We start from the raw sequence: 20,707 nt of genomic DNA, 5'->3' as shown, positions 1-20,707 counted from the left end.
ACCTAGTAGACCTTGGGCCAGGGCAGCTTCCCAAGAAAGAAGGAATTTCTACAGCAGCTTAGTCTCTTGAGTCAAACAAGGGAGTGGAAATATTTCTGTCTTTAATTGCAATTACCATTAGAGATTTGCTCTGGGAAATCATTTGTGACCAGATGTGCCCTAAGTCACTTAGCCAGGCTTTCATCAAGCAATTGAAGCTTCCTCCTTGGCTTTTGGCTCCTTCTCCCAACCTCAAAGTTTCTCTTGGTGTTCTTTTCATACACAAACAAATGGAACAATTTATACCAAGACTTGATGAAGAAAGGAAGTTTGCTCTGATGAAACAGTCTTCGGAAAAACCAGAGTGTAGAGACTACAAAAGGAAAAATGCTCCGAAATGAAACAACTTTTAGTTTCATCCTCCTGTGGTTAAACCCCAAGAGTCAAAAAAAGGGGGGGTGGAGAAGAAAAAAGTTTTAAACTAATAAGCTGTCAATTGTCAAGTTTTCCACCCACATGGCTGCCCAGTATTCCTGTGGGAAAATCAGCAGTACCGTCTAGAAAGAGAAAACCATACACTTCTTTTTTATTTCAATTTATTGTTGTCAACAATTCCTCAATACAATAATAATGTTTTCTACATGAAGAGTCCCAGCAAATAGATGCCTAAGAAAAGTTACTTTGGGATAATGATTTCAGAGGGGTGAGAAATCACAAATCTAGCATGGACAAAACCACGAAGGCATTTGGAAGTAGTAATTCTCATTGACAATCAAGTAAAACCAAGTGCATTGCAACAGATGGTATACAGATCAAATCCCGGTATGAAACGGTATGGGGGAAGATTTAAATTAATCCACCGGAAGTTTATTGAACTGTTAGAATTCCATTTTCGTGAGTATATATTATAATATTCAGTTCTGCGTGATAACGCTATTTTTTCACGTCCCATCCGACAGCCCAAACCATCCTAGTACCATTCAATACTGCTTGGAAAGTGTGGATACAATGGATTCCACTGAATGAGAAATACTGTATGACAAAAGATTCATAATTCCTTGTCTGTGTAATAGTCAACGTATTTAACAGGATAACGTATTATGTATAAAATATAGCACCAGTAGTTGAATTCCTGTGAAATGTTAACTATTCTAACTCAAATTTGACATATGTTTCAAAATGTTTGGGGTATCATCCATTGATTTTTAAAAAGATGGTACTTCCTGGTAAGCAGCAGCTCAGAGTAGAAAGAGCACTGGACCTGGAGTCAGATGCAATGCAGGTTGTTTTCTCTAAACACTCTAGTATCCTTTCCAGATCTAATGTTCTATTATCTTTTACTACTGAAGTTTGAGAGTTTGATTATTTGAGGTAATCTTGAAATGGTTTCAAAGTTACCATCTTCAGTTATTTTGTTCTTTCTTTTTAAAGATTAGTTTTGGAAATGGAATTTGGTAAGAACAGGAGTTGGGAGGAGACAGTTTCACTGTTTTTTGTTTTGTTTTGTTTTGTTTTTTTTTGTATTTTCCACAGATCTGCTGTCGAATATCTTTTATCACTTGTTAGTAGAGGTCGGCTCCCCTCTACTCTGTTGACAAGGGTTGGAAAGCTGGAAGGAGATTCCCAAGAGCAGCCGCAGTGCTTTCTGCCACAAGCGAAAGAGAAAAACACTATCTGAGAGACTAGATTGGTGTGGTGTGTTTACATAACTGGCTCAAATTCCCGAGATTAAATAGCTTAGAATTTCTTAAGAGAGTTCACTTAAGCAAATGTTGCTTTTGTTCTCAGATTTCCTTTTCCCCAACCTCACTTGTGTTTACATCTCCACATCGGTGTCTGACCAATAGGAATCACAAGCTTTGAATTGATCACATCTTGCTCTCCGATCTTGCTTCTCTCTTGGATTCCCAGTCTTGATCAATGGTATCACCATCACACTGGTTCTAGCCAAGTTCAAAACCCTGGAGCCATTCTTGACCCCCCTTCTCCCTCATTGCCCATTCCCCAGTCTTGCCTTCCCCAACCCACCCTTCACACTAGCTGCCTGAGTGCTCTTTCTAAAGTGCAAATATGATCGCAGAGCTTCCCTGCTTAAAATACTTTAATGACTCCTTTTCACATATTGGATCCAACTCAAAGTCCTCTTTCAGTACCTGTATACCTCTCTAGCCCAACCCCCTGCCACTAGCGGCCATTCCTTGGAGCCCCTTACACTCCAGTTACACGAACTGCTCCCAGTTACCTAAACACACCGCGGTCTTTTGCGATTGTGACTTTGCCTGTGAAATTTCCTCTGCTACATTCTCAGCTCAAGTTAATTACTTTTCCTAGTGTTCCCACAGCATTTCCACCTACTAGTTGTGTAACTCGTCATACTAGTTCACAGTTACTTCTTTGCTTGTTTGTCTTCACTACCAGACTGCCAGTTCCCTGTTTCGGGAGAAGATAAACATTATAGAGGAGATTCAGACTCTGGATGCTTCTAGGTGGCACTGAAGCTTACTTTGGACCCCGAGACACTAACGCAATTCTCTACAGCTCACTTTTTCTCCTTGTCCCAGCCCTCCCCCTGGTGGAGGTGTTAAGAAGCAGTGGAACGGTCGCATGGCCAAAGATAGACAAAGCAGCCTGGCTGATCCACAACCTGGATAAACATCTGTCCCACATCGTATTCTAAGCAAATGAAATGCTGACAATGGGCCTTGGATTTGGGGTGGCCTGGCGGGAGCTTTCTGTCTTACTATTTATCAGTTGGCAGACCGTGATTTCAATCCCTAGAGCTGTAGCCAGGGCTCAACATGCCCATCCTGGATGATCTTGAAGAACATTGTACTACTGTCAAGCATATAGCCCAAGAATAATTCGCTGGGGGAGATCTTCCTTGTTTTCTCCTTTGCCTGAAGCTGAGACACACCCGTGTGCAGGAATGTTTGCCTTGGGATGATCACACCACAGAGCAAGGAATCAAATGCCAATCACATCCATATGGTAGGTATTCTCCCCAGTTGCTATGGACCCCACCTCCTCGAAAAAGTCATAGGAAAGGTGTTCATTTCTATTCCAGCACGATATCCAATTAGCACTGCTTTCTGTCCCAGCTGAAGATAACCTAGTCTTCAAATCAGTATTATTTATTTGCCCATTTGAGGCGCCAGTTCCTCAAGCACCCTTGGATATAGAGTTCTCTAGGTATGGTAGTCCTAGGTGTATTCTGAGTTGGTCTGATTGGTGATTCCCAGGGAAGGAACTTGCCAGGGAAGTTAAGAAAAAAAATTTTTTTTAAATGTTATCAGCCTGGTTGGGAGGAATCTCACCTCTAAAAACAAAATTTTACAGAACACGAATTTAAAATCATCATAGAAATTCTCCTTCATGGCTCTTGTGAATTTTATCAGATACCATGTTTACACTATGGTGAGCCTTCTAGCAGCAATGGGTTTTAGTTGTAAGGGGGGGGGAAGGAAATTAACATCATCTATTTGTCATCAGGAGAGACTACCTTTAAAAAATCAATCCCACAAGGTCATTTTATAGATATGTCAAAGGCAAGGAAAGATGACCTGTTGTCTTAGGTGTCCATCTGGAGTGTCCTGAGCGAAGAAAAAGAATTCAGGTACTACCAGGGGGTACATGAAATAAAACAGAAACAGAACTAGTGGGAGTGGTCCGCAAAGTTCTTAGGTTTCTATGTTCAGCGTAAAGATCACCCTACCCACAAAACGATCGTTGATGACATCATTTATGATGCCCTTGCCCTTCAGCTGGCACTGGACAGGCACTGCTTGGTTCTTCACCACATCTGTAAAGTGCATTGCCACCAGCGGGGAGGTGTAGTTAACCTGCAGGCGGAAGAACAGTGAATCCTAAGTGGGAGGAGCGGAGGGCGTGGCGTGGGTAACAGGATGCAAGTGAGTGGATACTCAGTGCAGGATGGAATAACCTCCCGCAGCGAACTGAGTAAATCCCATGATGCCAAGGCACGAATGGCTAAAGCAACTGACATGCGCGCTCTCTGCCCTGGAACGGTGGGGAAATGACATGTTTCTCTCATAAGTCACTGTCAGATGTCTGACTGTCCTCTGGGGAAAATCAGTTCTAACTCTGTGTGATAGGATTTTCTGGATATCAGACCACAAATGAAACCAGAACTAGTATCTTTCAAATGCCTATGCTAAAGGCGAAGCCTCACCCTATGACCCACCACCCACTGCCCCAAGGCTTCACCTGGGAGAAACAGGCAGGTGTGATTATTTGGGTGTCGTGGAGTGCAATGACAGTGATTTGTCTGCTCCTGGCTCTGCCACTATTAGCTATGTGTGTTGGGCAAGTCACTTTCTCTCTTTGAACTTGAATTTCTCCATCTATAAACTAGAGGAACTAGACCAGACCATATCTAAATGACCTTCAGATACGGAAAGGAGTGGTTATACTAGGAATTGGTAGAGAGAACTCCTGGTCTTGGCCAGCCACGATTCACCCCACTGTTACTACATGCTGCTCCCTGATTCTCAGAGATTCTGGACAGCCCTGCCTCTGTCTCTGAGCCCTTTCTGGCAGCAAAGACTGAAAAGGATACAGGCTTACATGAGTCAGTTTGCCGTAGTAAGGGTAGTAGCGAAGGTCAAAAGAAGCCGACTCTGGGTAGTAATTGATGGATCGGATGTCGTTTTCATCGCCTCTCTGGAAGTAAAAGCAGGTATATGTGGGATGCTGGGTCCCTCGGTGGGTTGAAGCCTAAGCTCAAGGGGTCTGTGCCCTGGGGGAAATCACGATGTGACCCACAACCAAATGTCCCAGGAAGACCCATGAGAGCAGAATGGGGCATAGCTTACCCCACATCTATCCCCAGAGCATTTCCAGGGAGAGACTGTGCCTCGGTTTTCAGTTCAAGGAATATCGAATGGAAGGTCTGGACTCAGGAGGCCGAACGTGCTCGATATAGTTCTGTACCGGCTCCTGGGGACCCAGACAGAAGGGCTCTGGAGGGCTGGCAGTAGCTGGTGCTGCTCTAGCAAGAGGGCCTACCATGCCAGCCCCTCTCCAAAAAAAAAAAAAATCACCCTGGGCCTGGCACCCAGTCTTGGACGTTGAGGCAGGTAGAAGTTAGAACATGTTGAGTAAACCCCACGCCACGACAACTTGCACACCGTGGGTTCAGTTCTGTTGGAAGTCAGACCAGGTGCACAGGGGTCTGCTGCATAGGGACACAGCCTATAGTTTGGCCCACCGAAACTCAAGTCTCGGACCACCTTCTCTGTAGTGCTTAATTACAGGAGGTGAACTCAGGAGGATAAGCCAGAGGGAGCCAGGGCTGGAAAGATGAAATAAGTAAGTCTACCCTCATCATATTATGTCAGGTAGGGGACTAACCTTTCGCCTGTGCATTAGGCTTGCCCTATATAGCCGAGGTCTGGGGGCTAATAAGGGACGAACATTGGATTACTACTAGCAAATCACTCACTGGGGTCATGTGATTACTTCTGTCAATAAAGTGTAGTCATTCAGAGTATACTCTGAGCTCTCCTTAATTTATTCTAGTGATTACCTTGTCCTGCTTGATTTCCACAAGTGGGTGTGGATTTTGACCAATTGATTATTATAGCATGTATAAAGACCCTTACTATTTCTTGTTTTCTTTTTAAAAGACAGTTCTCAGCAATGTTCTGTGTAAGCGGAAAAACGAATGGCTTCCACTGGGGAACTCAAGCCAATTAATATACTAGTTTAAGACTGAGTCGGTCTTTATGAATTACCTACCATATTCTTCTAGAAGGCAATGCAATTCACGTCTGTGAATAGTCAGTGGAATCGGTGCCACTCTGTTGTCACGCCTCACGTGCACGTATATTTACACACACTCATGTCCATGTGAACGGAATGAATGTCCTTCCTACATTGTTCACGGGGCAAACCACGGCCTGACCTTTCAACACTCAGCTTCAGTGTCTTTACTGCTCCTTTCATAGCAGCTGTAATACATGATTGCCCCGATTTCAGAGACAGAGTCCTAGTTATCTTGGCACCCCCAACACCTAGCGAAATACCTGGTGTATCGTAAGTGATCGATAAATGTTTGCTGGATAAATGCGGCCTTCTGATGCTTTCGGATCTGCCTCCATCGAGGCTGGAGTTTTGAGCTGTATTTCTAGCACTGAGAATGGGATCACTGGCTTCACACATTAGCGAGACAGCTGTCCGGAGCTGGGGGCGCAGTACGTGTTAGGAAACGGTGGGAGCTATAGCTTCCGGTCTGAGAAGCAAACCCAAGACCTAGGGCTTCTTGCTACAAAGGAGCTAATTGGTACAGATGAGATAGGAGTTAATGGCCCTGGAAGGACAGTTAATTAGCATATTAATGGAGTTCTGTTTATACTTCCCTTGTAGTTTGTTGTTGTAACACCCAGTGCCACTGGTCATTGCTGCAAAAAGTGAAATTCTGTTTTAAAAGCAGGGACTAATGACTCTAATGAACGCTGTTTGTTTAGTTCAAAGAAACAAGTCATTAGAGCTAAAAGCAAAAGTGTAAACAGAATCCCAATTAATGACGTGGCACATTGTCGGTCCCTGCCATGGCCCTTAGCCCGTTCATCCTTTGGCTTTCACAGGTATAAACCGGCGCGGACACACACACCCGCACGACACACAAACACACATGAATTAAATGCTTTCTGACAAGAAGGAGGCCGGAAGGTACTAAAGGGAGACGTATTTATGAAAAGACTAACCCTTTCCCTAACCCATGGCCAGTCATCCATGGCGAAACCCTTGGAAGGGATGAACCATCTTTCTGCATAAAGTGATGTGCTACAATACTTACTCAAAAAGGCACTTTACCTGAACTTTGCAGGACACCTTCACAGGATCCCCCAGCTCAGGACGAAAGCCTACAATCTATCGAAAGAAAACCAGCGTTGTTGTTGTTGTTGTTAAACATCAAAAAGCAAAAGGGATTGAACAGTAAAAATGGGGCTTTTCTATCCCCCCCGTAAGCCACCCCTTCCTTAGGCATAAACTGAACCTATTTTGCCCTCTCAGGAATGTTACAAAAAGCCAACAATGCCAAAATATCTCCAGAGCTCTGCAGCTCCGCCTACTCCTTGCTGTATCTGTGCCTGATGTTCTGGTAACTGCAGCAAGAGAACCCTGAAGCTACAAAGAACTTTCAGGTTTGAAGAGGGATGTGCCTGGTAGGGCTCCACCACACCAAAGGCATGGCAGGAGAGGAGGAAAATGTATCTCTTCTGATACAAGAATTGTCCCCCCCATCATGTCAGTCCCCTGTTCCAAACAGCTCAGGACCTCATTACTGACAGAGGGCATCAAAGGGCAGGTTAGGGCAGGAGAGAAGAGTGTAAACAGGAAATACTAAGGGAGAAAAAGGGATTATTGCTTGAAAGGTTTGTCCGGTTGTTTATATTACTGATGCTGTCAGCGAAAGTGACTGGACGTGCAGCATGCAAAGACAGAGCCCAAGAAAAATGGAGTGGCGAGAGCCCTCCTACCCAGCTCCTCCACTTATTATCGCCGGAGTATTGAGGGCCAATATACCCGGTTCATCTTTAGAAGGATGCAGGGCTGTCCAGTAGAGTAGCCAAAAGTAGGGTCCTCCAAGCCAGAGCAGTTCTTCAGGAAGGAGCGCTTAAATTGGCAGGCCTTCTTGTCTTCATCCTCATCACCATCTTGGATGAAGTATTGCCCCGGGGGACAATCTACGTTCATCTCCTCTTGAAGACTGTCGTTGTAACCTAAAGCGTGGGGGGGGATGGGGGGCATGTTAGACAAGTCCTAGGGGGGAGGGCCACCTTGTCAGTAATCCCCCTCCCTAGTTTCCCTTCTGCAGCTTGCTGGTGCTCCTCTGAAAGCCCACTCAGCCTGGCCTGGGCTCTGTGACCCAGCATTGGTGCCCAAGGCCCCCCATCAGCATCTCTCTTGGAAACCTTTCGGGCTCATCCCCTCGACCCACTTTGATTGCTTCTCCTTCCCCTGGGAGCTTTGGAATATCAATCTCTGGGTCACGTGTTGGTTACTGTATAACTTCCATTTTCCATTATTTTTTTTTTAAAAGATTTTATTTATTTATTTGACAGAAAGAGACAGCCAGCGAGAGGGGGAACACAAGCAGGGGGAGTGGGAGAGGAAGAAGCAGGCTTCCAGCGGAGGAGCCTGATGTGGGGCTCGATCCCAGACTCCGGGATCACGCCCTGAGTCGAAGGCAGACATTTAACGACTGAGCCACCCAGGCGCCCCTCCATTTTCCATTATTTCTTTTCAGCTGTGGCAAACTGTACACTGGGAGGGCTGCCTCTTCTACTTCTGGAAGAGGAAGAGACACATAGGTTCTGGAAGAGGGACTGAATCATGTCTCGGCATGGCTTATATAAGGAAGCGAAGCTCTTGGGCTAAATCTCTGTACGTTCAGCCTAGGAAACCTCTCCCTTGGAGGTCCACGAAAGACACCTGATACAAGAAAATGAGAAGTGTGTGTTGTGGGACCGGAGGGAGGGATAGGAGGAAGAGAGGGAGAAAGAGGAGATAAACCAGGTTCTCATCCTGTACAGACCGAATTCAGCACCACAAAATAGAAGCTTAAGTTGAAAGCCAAAAACTAACGACAAGCTGTAGCGTCTCCCCCAAGAAGGTGAGAGGGTGAGATCTCGCCTACCGAGACCCGAGGCACTCAGGGTTCATGTCCCTTTCCATCAGATGGAATGGAGCATGTGTCCAAGGTATACATATCATGGAGAGAGAGCTGAAAGGGGCTGTCTGTGAGCTCACCCTTTGGACTACCAGATGCCGCGGAACTGGGCTTTGGAAATGACTGCGTTCTTTCCAATTTGGTTTTAAATGATGGAGTCCAGTTAGTCCTGTTAGGTCCAGCCCCCATGCACTCAAGTTCCTGGTAGCTTAGTTTTTTCATAGGAGACCTATGATCTACCAGTGGTAAAATTCCAAATGTACTGCTGGGTTGTCATCTAGACAGCTTGTGACTTGGGGTTAATATTATTAAGGAGCAACTGGGAATTTTAAATCTATTCCAATTATGGTTAAGCCTTTATTTTTCTTTTGACAAAGTTACATTCGATTCAAGGTTTTGTTTTAATCTTTTTTTTTTAGAACAAGTACTATGTTCAAATAAGTTTCTAAATAGAAGCTCTAATCACGTGTTCATTGTTTCTCTTGAGGTAGTTCCATTAAAAATAATGTGACATGGGCATGACTCTTATTGCAAAATCCCAGTACTCATGGGAATGAAATTGATACTCTGGGATGTCTATTTCAGAGACGTGTTCCTTTTAAATAGGGCATGTTATCTACACTTAGGAACTAAAAACCCAATGCTTTCCCTAATGTTCTCCATCTCCGTTGTCAGGTCAGAATTGCTATTTCTCTAACTACTAGCTTCTCCGAGGGATTTCCTCAGCAGAGATTCTGACAACACACTTGGAATAGCTCACAGTTTGAAAGAAAAGATGTTGTGCTGGCTATGATGCCCAAAACATTTTTTGCTTTTTTGTTTTGTTTTGTTTTGTTTTTGAGCTCAACAAACTACATGGACTCAGAAAGGACCCAGCCCCCCTCATTTTACAGGTGAGGAATCTGAAACTCAGATTTCCCCCCAAATGACACTGAGCATGACTGATCCGAAGTTGAGCTTCTAACTCCCGGTCATATGGCAGCAACAAAGAACTACGAAAAGCAGTGTTTCTCAAGCTTTAAAGTTCGAAAGTTTCGATCCTGATCCAACAGGTCTGGGGTGGGGCCTGAGAGCCTGCCCTTCTAACAAACTCCCAGGGGAGGCCGCTGCAGCGGGTCCTGGATCACACTTCCAGTAGCAAGGGTGTCAAAACCATGGATGTGGGTTTAAACACTGGTTTGGCTGCTATGAGACTTCTATCACGTTACTTCCCCTCTCTGAGCCTCAGTTGCCCCATTTGTAGAATGGAGATGGTAGATTCTTTATGTGGCCCCAACGTGGGGCTTGGACTCATAACCTTAAGATCAAGACCTAAGCTGAGATCAAGAGTTGGACACTTAACCCACTGAGCCACCCAGGCACCCGGACGATGGTAGCTTCTATGCAGGGTTAAAGTGAAACGACAAAATGTATGCATTTACGCAACACCTCCCATCACAGAAGAGATTGTTTTTCTCTTTCAGGGCACACTCTACTGCTCCCTATCCCCCCACTTCAGCCAGGCAGGGACCACCAAAGCAATCAAAGTGGCTTTTTTCCACAAAAAAATTGTGCAACCCCCTGGGGCTTAGAGCCTGCATGCTCTGTGTCGAGCCTAAACCAAACTGCTACCTCAGTTTTCAGTCTGTGGAAGGGCTTCTCAAAAAGGCACTCGTTGGTCCCTAAAAGTATATCTGATGACACTATAGAGATAGGCATCTGGCAAACATTCGCTGTCAGAATTTTGGAGTGACTGTCACCCAGACGTTCTTCCTCTTAACTCCCTGCCGGGATGTTATTAAATCAAGGTCCTTGCTCTCTTCCTTCAAGATGGCCCATCTCCAAGAAAGGAATTCTCTTACCTTAAGAAAGTATAGGAGGCAGGAACCTTCCCATTCGGGAGAACACTCTTCTTTTCTCACCACCACCCACCCCCTGGAATGATCTTTTATAAATGATCACTATTGAGCCATCTGGATGTGCCCAGGACATAACTAGGTGCCCTAGAATATTTAAGAAAAGAAAACAAATTCTCTGCCCCAATGAACTTAGCGTCTTGCTGGAGAGTTGGCTTATGTGCTTTCAAGACAACATCCAATCACAAACTAGAACAGTTTTGATTAAATATACAGGTGCTGAGGGGGATGCAAGGTAAGGAAATACCAGGACGGGCTGGGGTTAGTAAGAGTGGGATTTCTGGTGAATTGTGAATTTCGAATCCCCCACCTTCACCCCATCCCCTTTCCAAAGAGATGTTCCCCCATTCAGAGGAACTTACTTACCTTGGAGAAAGCCATTTAGGCTAATGACATAATGCTGCCAAGTGTCAGGTTCAGAAACGTTGAAGTTGAAGTTAAGGCTATGGGCGAAGGGTCTAATCATAACTCCTGGCAACGAAAACAGGTCTTGGATATATTAACCCATTCTTGGGATAATTGTTTTGTATTGATTCCCATGAAACCATTACCCCCCAGGCAATCAAAATAAAAAGGACCATAAATTGCCAAGTACCATTTTACTTTTACTCTTAATAACTGAATCCCTAAGTCATTACCGGGAAGAGCCAAAGTTAATTGAGGCTGAACATGCTGTACAGGCGGATTTCTGTCCAGCAGTTCTGACAGCACAGGGCATCTGGGCACTCACCAGGCGGCTTCACCCTCTCGGTGAAGGTCGGCATGTAGGGACTGATGGTCAGAAATAGCGTGTACATGCAGAGGGTGATCACAGCGGCCAGGGAGGCATAGAAGAAGAAGTAAATGACTAAGATCAGGCCTGCAGAAGGATCAGAGATGAGAGCGGTCAGCACTTGCCAAAAAGCCTTCCTGCCTCCTCGCTCGAACTCGCGAGCCAGAACCAACCCCAACGCGTGAGCTGGCTTGTATTTCTTTCTTTATTTTTCCACCTTCCCCAGATTCAGTATGTCCTTGCTTATTCAGACTTCACCAATTTGGAATTCGTGAGCACCATGCCGGAGGCCTGATTGCGGTGTACCTTTACAGCATCTCCGATGGAAGGGCTTGTTGAGCGGGTGGTGGCCATGAGCAAGATTACAGGGGAGTGGAATTGAAAGTACTGCAGTGGGCAAATTGCTTGGGAGTCCTCATGAAAGCAGGTGCCCTGAAGAGTCCTAGTGGCTTGGCTCCAGTGATTATATGTATTTGCAAGTGATGAAAACAGCATTTCTTGTCACATACCCTATAATTCAAACTTTTGATTAATTTCCGCTGGACTTGCCTCTGCTCTATAATCAAGGCAAAGTGAGGTATCACCCTACTTATTTTCAGATCTTATTCATCTTTAGCAAAAGTTTAAGTGGCTCTGCTTTTCCAAAAGAACACGCGACGGGGAAGGAAGGAGGAAGAAACTGTACTTAATTATTGGCACTCGCTCCACCTGTCAGCTTGGACAAGTTCCAGAACCTCTCTGTGCCCCCAGTTCCTCACAGGTAAAATGGGAACAAGTTTAGCACTTAACCTCATATCCTGATCTACATCCCTAACAGTATCTGAAATTCCACTTCTCCTTGCGTCCTACCCTGACCTTACCATTTCCTCACTGTTTCATCGTGGACACGCTACTCGCCTCTCTGGGCCTCAATTTCCTCATCTGTACAATGAGGACAATAAGAGGACTTCCTTCTTGGCATTGGACGATGCATATAAATAGCATAGCCCAGAGCCTGGCAGATACCAAGTGCTCTTTACACGGCAGGTCCTCACCGTTGTTATTATTCGTATGATTATTGCTGTCGGACCAGAAGCACAGTTGTGTGAATCCCTCCTCCGTGGGCTGTTTTGGGATGAGGTTTGCCCCGGGATGAGGCAGCACCGAGTGAAGTGAGTGAGCTCTTTTCAAGCCCTCCTCGGAGCCCTTGCAGGCGACAATATCTGGCTCCGCTCACAGCGGGGACATGATATCGGAACGACAGGTTTGAACTGAATCACGAACCAGAAACCGGAACAAACCACGTAAGTCTGCTGTATCCCAAACGGAATCCAAATATTAATTTTTAAGTTGAACCATGAACCAAATAAAATTAACCAGAAAGGGGCGGGGGAGGAGGAGCGGAGGAAGGGAGAAAAAAGATCCTCAGGCATCCAACTGGAAATGGACCCTTGACATTTTATAAGGTGAACTGAGGCAGAACTGAAACAGGGACACATCGATTCAGCTGGACTCCCTGGAGAACGCACGGCCGCCCCTGTCCACCTGTGGTGCTTGGTTACTGCCCGCAGGCTGCCCCGACCGGATGTGCCCTGTGCCTCCGCCTCCCTTCCTCGACGCCCGTCCCCAGTCCGGGGAATGGGCCGATGGCTGGAGCCATCCTGGGGGACTAGAAAACTCAGTTTCACGGATGCGAGGAAAACAATGGAATAGAGGTACACTCCCTTGGACATATCTTCTACCTCGCCTAGGACGTGGGGCTAGGAAGTGTAGGGGGGAGAAGGGCACTAGTGGTAAATCCCCTGAGCCTTACCCCTGGGCTATGCCCTGAAGGCTGTGATGGGCTAACACAGCTTCCCACTCCCCATCCCTACCAAGATAGACCGAGCACCATACCCATCGGAACCCACTGATCCCTCCAACTTTTTCTGCTCTGGATGTCCAGCTTTTACTCGGGCTACTCCTCTAGGTAATCCAGGGCTCTCTTCTGAATGCCTTACCCAAGCCTGGATAGACCAAAGTATCTTGGATATAGTAGGGACCCATGATCTAGATTCTTCATTGTTCCCACCAAAATATCCCATCAGGTCCTGAGACCCTACCCACCAGGGCCTTACTCATCACTACACTTCATGAAGACAATGGGGTGTTCCAGCAAGAGGATGAACCCCAGTGTTCATCTGACCTGGGCTTCAATCCCAGTGCCGCTGCTTAATAACTGTGTGACTTTAGATAAGTTACTTACCCTCTCTAAGCCTCAGTTTCTGCATCTGTAAAATGGGGATAATAATATTACTACCTCATATGGTTCTTGTCAGTATCCAATAAAATAACAGATAGTTCCTAAAAACAGAAGTTGCCCAGCTACCAAAGGAAAAACCCAGAATATAATCATAGGCTGGGTGAATAATGTTGGTCATGTCGATGTGCAGGCTGGGATAGGGTTAGTAAATGCTCAAGTGGGCACCTAGTTTTCAAGCAAGAGGGCAGCAAAGAGGGCAGCAAAGCATATGCTTGGTGGCCTAGGCATTAATGTCACTACGTGCCCCTTGCCCAGGCGTAGCCCAACAGCAGAAGCCTGAGTTCCTGGACTCTCCTCAGACCTGCCACCCAGAGGCCTGGGTACGGCCTACCATGCGGTGTCCCCACTACCATGTCTTCCCTGGGCCCTTGAACCTTTCTCCCCCGTCCCTCTCTTTTGGCCTATGGATTATTTCCCGCAGGAGCAATGTGGATCAACTCATCTGGTGAAGTTCCAAGGGCTGGCTGTTTGGGGGGTAAAGTATAGCTCCCCCTCCCAGAATCACGTTTGCATTTCACAAGGCCTGTTTTCCCAGTCTTCTTTAGGCAAGGGAGAAACAGCTGTGCCCCCCTCTGGAGCCCCAGTGAGTGTCCGGCATTTGTCTGCAGCTTCCAGAATGTTGGAATGTTCCTTGAATGGTACATTTGTTCCAGTTGAGAGTTTGAGGGATCGGCAGGGGTGGGGCTGGGAACTGAGGAGGGGGGAAGGGAGGTGGGCGTTGCTCAGAGCCCCACACCTGCTATTCCTAATTCCAGGAAGGAGGGCTGGCCGGTTCACCCTGACGGAGCTGAATTAGAAACATAAACTAGGCGGGAGAGAATTCTCAGCCAAAGAGGCCTTTAGAAGGCATGACTGTCAACTTTAGCAGCCTAGACCCTGGGCACTGAGGGACTCTGATTTCATCCACAGAGTCATCTATTTTGTTCTTCTCCTGTGGGTTAACTGAATGCCAAGCCAGCAGCTGCTCTTTTTCTGGGCTGTGCAGAGAGTGTGGCAAGTGTGACTTTTACCGCTGAGGAGATGGCTCAGCGTGAATAGTTCAAGAGGTGAGTAGGGCCCTGGGAGAGGGGTGCCGGAGAGGTCATGAAGTCAAAGCGGTGGCTAAGGAATGCCATTCTGCCATTGATCAAACATGACGGGGGCTCGGCCGTAATCATGAGAAATGACCCCTTTAAACTGAATTTCTCTGTGTGCGTGGGAGCCTAAAGCACCCACAAGCCGGGGCCGAGGGCAGCCCTCCTGGCTTTCCTTTTCTGACATTGCTGGGTGAAACGATGAGATCGTATAAGCGATCAAGTTAGCAGGCACCGGGGTCTCGTATTCTAGCAATAGTCTCCTGCATAGTACAGTGGACCCTTGAACAGTGCGGCGCATAGGGGTGCCAAGCCCTGTGCAATTGAAAATCTGTGTGTAACTCTTGACTCCCCCAAGACTGAACTCCTAATAGCCTACTGTTGACCAGGAGCCTTACGAGTAACAGAAAGAGTCCATTCACACGTATTTGGTATGTTACGTGTGTGATATACTGTCTGCTTACAATAAAACAAGCTACACAGAAGGACATCTTGTGGAAGAGAAAATACATTCACAGCACTACACTGTACTCGCGGGGGGAGCACAGCGCCCGTGCGGAGCAGCGCCGTCCAAACCTGTGTGGTTCAAGGGTCAACTGTGCTTTCCAGTTTACAATTGGAGCATCTGACGGGAGCCTCAGGCTGATCCTGTGGGAGAGACAGGGTAGGGATTGTTTCCCTCATTTGGCAGGTGAGGAAAACCGAGGCTCAGAGAGGGTAAATGATGAGCCCAAGGTCACACAGATAGAAAGTGATGGGGCTGGGACTTAAATAAATAAATAAATAAATAAATAAATAAATAAATAAAGCTGTGCTTTTTCAACTCATTCTTAGTGTCTCTCCGCATCGCAAATGAAGTTGAGCCCAGCGGCTTTCAGCTCCACAATCCAGTGTGTTAACTACTTGGAGTTTCTTCCGATGGGATCTGCCCACACGCCAGGCATTTCCCTAGGCATCGAGCCCTTCACACGAAATCTAAGAGAAGTTTGCAGACAAGCCCGTCCAACGTATGGTAAAGGAGTCCTGGACTCCAAGCCAAAAGCAAAGGACACCCGACTGGGGCATTGGGACAACTGGGACTTACTCCAACTCTGACCTGTTCGGGCCAGAGACATCCTTTTCTCCGGATCCCACAGGTATTCGTTCACGATCTGCAATCTCCGCCACCAGGCATTGCCTGCTGGCTCACCCTGACCCTTTTCCTCCTCCTTTTCCTCCTCTTCTAGCTCCTCCTCTTCCTCCTCCTCTTCCTCCTCCTCTTCCTCCTCCAAATCGGGTACCACCATCACCCGGGCCTCTTCTTCAGCTTCCTCCTCTTCATCTGCTAAGTAGTTCTGGTTCACTTCATCCTGATCGTCCTGGAATGGTGACAAAACACAGTCCCCTTTTTGAAAAAAATTCCCCAGGGCGTGTCCCATCAGCCAAAAGGAATGGGAACCGACTCCATATTTCGGAGACGCTTCCCTGTACACATGCCCGACGTTACAAGAGGCACATGTTCTCTCTCTCTCTGCTCTTTTGGAGGAAATATCCTTTCTTTGACCCATTTTGACCCAGTATTCTTTCCATAGAGGTGTACGATTTATTCTCAGCTGCAGGCCCCTGGGCTCTTCCCCTCAGGACTCTGCTTCTGTCACTCCTCCGTCCTGGGACCCTGGCCTCCCTTTGTCTGGCCTGTCAGGGCGGGGCTGAGCCCAACACTGGAGGACCGAGTCACTGTAGACACGTGAGTCCACCGTGGCAAATTCTAAGTCCAAGCTGGCTTTATCGTCGGTCCTGTAGCTGGAGGGTACTCAACCCGACCATCCCGCTTTGTCCCTGAAAGTAGCGGGGGACAGACAGCAGGAGGAGAGGCCAGCGGCTGGACTCCGCCTCAAAACCGAGACTCCCTCCCCAGCAGAAACAAAGCACAGAGGTCTGTTTGCGGCTTCTCTGGCTGCTGCCTGAGCTGACACCTCTTCTTGCCTTCAGCTGGTCCAACAGACTCCCTGAGGTCTGGAACCTCAACTGACGCTTCCCTAGTCTCCCCGCCTTCCTCCCCCCCACCCCATACCCTAGGCAAAAATCTGGGCACGTAGTGAGTGCTCAGCACAGAGCTGTTGATTGACTGATTGCAGTCACTGAGATCCAAAACTGTAATCTTCTCTGAGTGGTTCTAAGAAAATGAAACAAAAAAAGAGAAACCCAGACTTCACCAACGGTATTTCAGATGCCTCCCAGCCACAGGCAGGAGAGCTGGATCTTTGCTCTTTGGGGGTCTGCCAAGGCTCACTGCAGCAGCAGAAAATGAGGCCACCCTCCCTTCCCTCTGTTGTCCAAATCTGAAGAGTGGCGGGGCCTGTGCACCTGTTGGGGCTGGATGTGTCAAATGATAGAGGCCAGGGGCTCCATGCTGCCCCCTCCCTGCCTGATTCCTCAAAGGCCGTTTAGAGGACACTCAGCTAAAAATGCTGCCATAAGTTGGGGGGGGGGGCTCAGAAAATTGGATTGTGCAGAATCAGTAAAAGTGACACAATGACAAGGCTCTGCTCTCAGCGTTCAGGCCGGCCAGCGCTGTCTAGCTTCGGACCGTAAGCACTGCTGAATGGCTCTAGAATTTGTTCCAATGCACAGCTTTCTGTCACACACCGTGTTAGAACTGACAGGGACCTTGAAGATTCCCTTGTCCATTGGAGCCCCAGAGAGGGGGCAGGACATAGCTACAGCCACACAAGAGAGTTTGTGGCGGAGTTGACAGTCTCAGGACCTGTGTCTCTTGTTACCTGGGACAGGGAGGTCTCCCCCTCGCACACCGAGCACAAGCGCCTAGATGTCGTTAACAGGTCGATGGAGCCACCGGCGCTGTGTTCCCAAGAGACTGTGGGTGCTGAAAATCAAGGCTTTCTGACTCTGACGTGGACTCACGGTACAAGGCTCAGGAGAAGAGCCCCCAGCCCTCAGTGTTGAATGGATTAATAAATGTTCTTAAATCTCTTTCCCTTGTGTGCGAACACAGGTACGCATTTGACCTCCCCAACTACATTCTGAGCACCCAAGGGGCAGAGTCAGTATTTTCCAGCTCCCTGATGCCCCTCCACCCGTGTGAAGCCCACAGCTCGGGAGCCCATGGGGAGTGAACGAGCGCTGGGGGTAACCACCAGGCTTAAGCCTGAGCCTGCACTCTGGGGAAACGGCTCTCGCAGAGCTTGTCGCCCTAACCCCAGCAGCCTGCTAGATGGTGGTGGATGGTCCTCGCGGCCCCCGAAGAATCTACTGCAACTGGGAATCTCCAAGCATTTGAGGTTGGAACGGTTCACTGTGGAGGGATTTATAGTCCCCTTTATGTTTTCTGGACAAACCCCCTTATCTCCCCCTCATCTCCCCCTCTTGCCAGGGCGCCTGCCCCTCCACCTCCGCGCACAGAGGAGGCAGCTGGCCTGGGCCTCAGCCTGATCGTATTTGTAGATATGGGCTTTCATGATAATCCCATTAAAGATGGCTTGTCATTAAAGCTTTACCCTCCGGGGAAGAATTAACCTTCTCTGAGCTAATTCCCCCCCCCCCCNCCCCCCCCCCCCCCCCGGCTTTCAACACTGCCTGAGTTTTAGGAACCTCAACTATCTCTTTTGCTCTCCTCTGCTTCCTGGTACAGGAGAACCTCACATTATGCAAGGGAGGCACTCCGGTGCAACTATTTAACAGAATCCTGTAGGGGATCCTCTGGTCATGAGAGGGTCTGTGTTTGTCCGTTGCCTAAAGTGGCCGTGCCCTCATGTGATAGTGTGTGTGAATGTGCTGGAATATAGTAGTGGGTGTGTGCTGGAGCCATCATGTTGCCCTAAAAGGGAACAGTCTGAAGGGCAGAGGGTGGCTCCATTTTGAGCGCTCTAAATATATAAACATATAAACATATAAACAAACAGTGTGACCCGAAGGATAAATTTGTGCCCTGCATTGAGTAACACCTTGTAAACATTTGAATGGTTGGTTAATTTTAAAGCGAAGTTAGCATACAAGAAACCACTGCGTTAAATGGTTTCTTTTTAAATTTGATCAAGTATTCCCTCTAAAGGCCAAGATGCCCTGATGCACTTGACGGATAATTGAAACGATACACAACGCCTGAGCAACATGACGCGGAAAAGAAGCCAAGGAAGGACGAGTTCTAGCTGCCCGACAGGCTGTGGCTGCTCCGAAAGCCGGAGGGACTCTGGAAATGCGAAAAGAAAGATTCTGCGTGGTGTGGCTGAGAAGGGAAGCCCTCTGTGGGTTGATATGGGGTTGGAAGGATTCGTGTTTTCCTGGGCCGGCTGTTGACAGTCTTTTTTTAACTCCCCGGTTATATAAGCGGCCATTTTCCAAAGAAAAGTGGATTGAGGCTTGTTTCCTCCTGGGGCTCAGGTCACAGCCCTCTCTGGGGGAGATCTCAGACCACACTCTTCCCCTCCCCGCCAAAAAAAGGACTGCGTGGGGCATATGGTAACGGTTTCTAGCAAAGTAAATGCAAAGAAACGGCGGGTTCAAAGACATCTGTAAAGCACCCTGGAGATAAACAGCGACAGCGGAGAGGCGTGTGTGCGTGCGAGTGGGGGGGCAGGCAGGCTGGCAAGGGGGGCGGCGGGCCAGAGGGCCAGAGGGCCAGGGAGTTGCCTACTGCTCGTCTAATAGAGCACAAGGTTAGAAGTGAGCAGACTTGGCATTCTCACCGGGGCTCTTCCGCTGACTTGCAAGTCACTCCTGTGCTCTGAGCCCCAGCAGCTTCCTTTACATAATGAGGGGTTCTGGAGAGATGATGTCTAAGATTACTGCCGGCTTCTATCTACGATTGTCTGATTTTAGGGAGAGTTGGGAATTTCTGCTTTAGAAACGGAGCAGCTGGGCTCCTAAGACGCTCCCGCCCCAGGGGACGGAGACAGCTGGGTGGGCAGGGTCTTTCGCTTCCTCTTCCCCTTCCTCTCTCTCCTGGCGAAAATTTCCTGCCATCGGACCAAAACCTCTACTCCCAGACTCCAAAAGGTCTGTTTGTTTAAATTCTAGCCTCCTCCCCCCGCAATTTTAGAAGGCCCCTATTCTTTTGGCATCTTCCCCTTCCCTTGTCTTTTGTTCCCCAGGAAGAGGGGTCTCCTCCTTCAATGCAGCAATGTAGGGCACAATGGGGTGCCAGGAGTCACTGCTCGAGCCTGAAATTATAGGCTTCCTTAAACCTCGCCGTTCCTGCCCGTGCTGAGGAGAAGCAGCCATAAGCCAAGATCTACGCAACCCCCAACCCACCCCCCTAAAAAGGGTCGGCGAAATACTCTGCTTCCCCAGGACTCACAAGTCTGTAGCGATAACCGTAAGGAGAGGCCGGAGCCCTTCTGGACCGGAGCTGCCTTCTCATGGCTGGTCCGTGGGCGAAGCCGAGGCAGAGGCAGGCAAGGAGGTGAGAGAGCTGCAACTTCTGCTGGTACAGGAGACACTGGTTGCTGGGGACACTTGGCGCCTAGGAAAAGTGAACCCTCCTGGCATGAGCCCTTCCCCAAAATAATCTAACATGCCCCTCTCTCATTGGTTGGCCCATTCCCTGAATCAAAGGAAAGCCCTTATGGAAAAGCAAGCTCATCATCACAGGGAGGGGGAGATATTCTGGGTCACGAGGATGAGCGACTCACCACCCCCCTCACCTCACGTCTCCACCCGCCCTCTGCCCTTCTCTAGCTCCCGAGGTACTATGGGCCCAATGGAAATCTTAAGTCGTGTTCTTCTCAATTGAGAGCCGAGTATCAGTGTGTGCAGGAGGTGGGGCCTGGGTGGGAGTTGGGGGTGAGGGGACATGGCCAAGAATAACTTTCTTTTTTCATAAGACTGATCTCATGCAAAAGGATCTAGGGTGTCAGGAAAGATCCCCTTTGCTCTCCCCACCCCCCCCAACACACACCAAGCCACCTACAATATTCCTTATTTGTGTCAACCCATGAGCCCCTTGAAATGTGGATTATGCATTCTGATTTTAGAGCCAGGCTCCTGCTCTACCCCTCCTCTCCGCAAAGAGGG

At 48.0% G+C, this 20,707-nt stretch overlaps 1 protein-coding gene across 4 annotated transcripts; it reads right to left on the bottom strand.

Annotated features, from left to right (window-relative positions):
- Window positions 1–560: 560 nt before the first annotated feature.
- Window positions 561–20,318, bottom strand: ATP1B4 (ATPase Na+/K+ transporting family member beta 4). 4 transcript variants are annotated; one of them, XM_019803097.2, is made up of 9 exons: window positions 19,992–20,318; window positions 15,792–16,053; window positions 11,300–11,428; window positions 10,936–11,040; window positions 7,528–7,724; window positions 6,814–6,870; window positions 4,564–4,659; window positions 3,692–3,818; window positions 561–1,624 (listed from the first exon to the last, which is right to left on the bottom strand). In XM_019803097.2, exons 1-9 carry the CDS (start codon window positions 20,052–20,054, stop codon window positions 1,563–1,565), a joined length of 1,098 nt encoding a protein of 365 aa, XP_019658656.2. In that variant the 5' UTR covers window positions 20,055–20,318; the 3' UTR covers window positions 561–1,562. The 4 variants fall into 4 exon arrangements, with proteins under 4 accessions (XP_019658656.2, XP_019658655.2, XP_019658658.2 ...); XM_019803096.2 differs by having other exon boundaries at window positions 15,780–16,053; window positions 19,992–20,317; XM_019803099.2 differs by having other exon boundaries at window positions 561–3,818; window positions 19,992–20,316.
- Between the last annotated feature and the right edge of the window lie 389 nt (window positions 20,319–20,707).

The sequence above is a fragment of the Ailuropoda melanoleuca genome, chromosome X (assembly GCF_002007445.2).
Source record: "Ailuropoda melanoleuca isolate Jingjing chromosome X, ASM200744v2, whole genome shotgun sequence".
In the NCBI taxonomy this organism is placed as follows: Eukaryota; Metazoa; Chordata; class Mammalia; order Carnivora; family Ursidae; genus Ailuropoda; species Ailuropoda melanoleuca.
Note: the sequence above shows the minus strand (reverse complement) of the source record. Positions and strands in the feature narration are given on the sequence as shown.

Bases quoted from the DNA above. Each gene is read 5' to 3' on its own strand.
- ATP1B4 (XM_019803096.2), bottom strand. From the start codon at position 20,054: ATGAGAAGGCAGCTCCGGTCCAGAAGGGCTCCGGCCTCTCCTTACGGT. The intron at 11,429-15,779 runs GTAAGTCCCAGT...ATCCTTCTGCAG, and splicing joins CCGAACAGGTCAGAGTTGGA to GCCTGATCTTAGTCATTTAC. The intron at 3,819-4,563 runs GTAAGCCTGTAT...TTCCGCCTGCAG, and splicing joins ACTACGGCAAACTGACTCAT to GTTAACTACACCTCCCCGCT.